Consider the following 2,975-nt stretch of genomic DNA (forward strand, 5'->3'; position numbering starts at 1 on the left):
AGGGGACCTTCCCCCTTAGCCATCAACCCTTTCCCGCTCTTCTCTCCTCTTCAACACGCACTCTAGTCTACTCTGCTCTCTTTCAGTTCGATCCCTGATCAGGGACGATTGCGTGGGTTGGGGATGGAGTACGTTTCAGAGCACCTGAAGGCAGTCTAGTGGGGCGCCTGCGAACTGTGGGGCACCGGGACTCGGCGTCCTTCCTTCCCTCTGTGCGTCAGTGTGCCCTTTTGCGCCCGAGGAACGCTAGCCAGACGTGTGTGCAGATGGGTGTTGTGCAGCTGTCTAGGGTGCACGTTGTATCGTTCCTTGCGAAACGTGTGTGGGGTGGTCGGCAGATGTGGGGATACATGACGTCTGGGGCTCGCGCTTTAGAACGGCCGCCCTTTCCGACCGTACTATGTAACTTGCCCTGCAAAGCCGCCTGACCTGGGGTTTGCGCGTGCGCGATCCCGCCTACGGCCCCGCCCCTGAGGCTGGAACCCCGCCTTCTCCTCGCCTACGCCACACTTTACGGCCGGGCACGCCACTTTTGCTGCAGTTGTTCTCGCTGCTGCTGTCTCCGTCGCTTCTGCTGCTAGTGAGGTAAAGCGAGGTAAGGTGTGGTGTTGGGCGGGTATTGCCATCGTCGCCTCGGTACGGTGACAAGGTGTGTAACGCGGCTGTCACCAGCTGGCGAGAGCGGCGAGTCAGCTGCTGTGTTGTCTCCTCAGGTCTGGTGCCGTCTGCCAAACCACGGAGAGGCCGTCTGGGCCCCGCCAGCCGAACCAATGCTGGACCTAGAGGTGGTGCCTGAACGCTCTCTGGGGAACGAGCAATGGGAATTCACGCTGGGTGAGTATAGGGTCTCTCGTTAGGGCCCCATTCACTGATGTTCACTTTTTTTCAATTTTGTTTTGAGATAGTCTCGTCCTATACTCTAGGCTGGCCTCGAACTCGTTATCGTAGCCCAAACTGGCCTTGATCCCGTGATCCTCCTTCCTCAACCTCCTGAGTGGTAGGATGACAGGAGTGGCTGTGGTCTTTACTTCTTTGTAGGTCGCCGGTCTGTGGGCTCTACCCTTAATGCACTGTGCCTGTGGCTCCACGCCTGTTTGTCCCCTCTGCAATTTGGGCTCCAGGCATTGGCTCCCAACTGGCCAGATATGCCTGTCCGTGCCTTGTGGGACAAAGACCTCCTCACTTCAGCTCCAGCAGGGTGGCTCCTGGGGCAATGGGACTGTCGTAGTAATAGTAATAATAATAATAGTAGCTTGCACACCCTAAACATTTCATGGCCGACTTTGCTCTTTTGAACGTAATTATCTATAGTAACCCTTGCTGGGGTCTACAAATCTACTATTACTACTCCCATCCCCACTGTATAGAATAATAGAAGTGGCTGACATCTGTTAATACCACCATGGTCTCTGATCTGTTTCTCTTTGCTTTTTGGTGATGTGTGTTGCCCTTTTTGGGAGACCCAAGCTCTGATCTGTATTCAGACAGTGGGGATCTGGTCAAGGGGAATTGAGATTATACCTGTTTGTTTGTTTTGTTTTTGTGTTTTTTTGTACCAGGGCTTGAACTCGGGTCCTTGTGCTTGCGAGGCAGGCAGCGGCACCACTGAGCTGAATCCCCAGTCCTGTTTGTTTTTTGAGGCAGGGTTTTGCTGTGTGGTTCAGGCTGGCCTTGAACTCATGGCAGTCCTGCCTCAGCCTCCCAAAGGTTGGGATTACATGTAAGCACCACCATTCAACCCTCTGCCTGTTAAAGCAACTTCTGACTTGTTTCCTTCTTTAGAAATGTAATCTTTTATGTGATGGTATAATTCTACATCCAGCCTTCTGCTGTCAAGAGTTAAAGGTTACATAAAATAAGAATTAAGGGAAAATAACCTACAGTTTGTAGAAAATGCAGTATGGTCACTTTTGGTGAGTTAGCCCAGTTTTCTCCCACCATTCTTTTTATCCACAACATCACTACTTTTGTTACAAGGATTGGGCCAGGGATTTGGCTCAGTGGTTCCACCTCTTGCCTCGCAAGCCCAAGGGCCTCAGTTCGATTCCTAGTACCAAAACCAAAATGACAAGGATGTTTGTATTCAGTAACACCAATGTGTGTTACTCTGATGTTCCAGCACCAAGAGAAGGGAGTGGGAAGCAGGTGATGCTGCTGCTTGTTTGCTGGGTGAAGTTTTATCGCTCTAGTGTGGGCTATGAAACTGAATCGGCTGCTCCACTGGATTATGACTTATCCTTGAATTTGGAAGACTCTTGTTTATGGAGACAGCGTATTGGAGAAATTTTGCAGTACAGGTTGATGGTAGGACCCGGCTGGTGGTCCTTGTACTGGTGCCATTAACAAATTGTAGGAGTCAGTTCTATTGAGGAGTCTTAGCCAACTTCTCTCAAGACTTAGACCACTCTTACGGAGTTCCTCACAGTTTTAGCTGGTATGAAATGTTCTGCATTCCTATGAAGCACCAAGGCCTTGGTTGAGAGGCCAGTAGTATCATGCTAACACTGTTTGGCTTCTAGTTAATTCCTTTCTTCCCGTACCCTAGACTACTTCTGCCCACACCAGGACCTCCCAGGTCTGGATAAAAACCACAGCCATACCTTCAGACTGTGCTAATGATGTGACCACATTGTGGATCTCTTTGTGATATAAGCATTCAGTCACTTGATCTAAATGTAGTGACTAGGGTTGAGGTCAGGATTTCTTGAAAACCAAGTGGGAGAGGAAGGCCTCCTCTGGTAATTGCTTTGACAGCCTAATTCTAACTGCCTGTTTCCAAGAATCAGGGGTTTGGGTAGTTCTTCCAGACTATATTAGTAGCAACTAAAAATAGAAGGACATTTCTGTATGGGTTCAGAATTAAACTTCCGAAAAAACTCATAGAGAGAACCTAAATTTTCATGATTCCTTGTGGGTCTTAAATTTTGCATTTTTAAACAGTGTAAAAGTCTTTTTTTTTTTTTTTTTTTTTTTTT

At 48.9% G+C, this 2,975-nt stretch overlaps 1 protein-coding gene across 3 annotated transcripts in view; it reads left to right on the forward strand.

The window, feature by feature from the left end:
* Nucleotides 1–510: 510 nt before the first annotated feature.
* CUNH16orf70 (chromosome unknown C16orf70 homolog) overlaps nucleotides 511–2,975 on the forward strand; it is a 24,391-nt gene continuing 21,926 nt past the window's right edge. For 2 of the 3 annotated variants that reach the window (XM_033758025.1, XM_010612198.3), the window contains exons 1-2: nucleotides 515–595; nucleotides 714–834. In XM_033758025.1, coding sequence (XP_033613916.1) covers nucleotides 771–834 — 64 coding nt within the window. In that variant the 5' untranslated portion in view covers nucleotides 515–595; nucleotides 714–770. Of the gene's footprint in view, nucleotides 596–713; nucleotides 835–2,975 lie in introns of all 3 variants that reach the window. The other variant, XM_033758026.1, reaches the window with a different exon arrangement.

Source organism: Fukomys damarensis, unplaced genomic scaffold, assembly GCF_012274545.1.
Source record: "Fukomys damarensis isolate Sample0158 unplaced genomic scaffold, DMR_v1.0_HiC HiC_scaffold_32, whole genome shotgun sequence".
Lineage (NCBI taxonomy): Eukaryota > Metazoa > Chordata > Mammalia > Rodentia > Bathyergidae > Fukomys > Fukomys damarensis.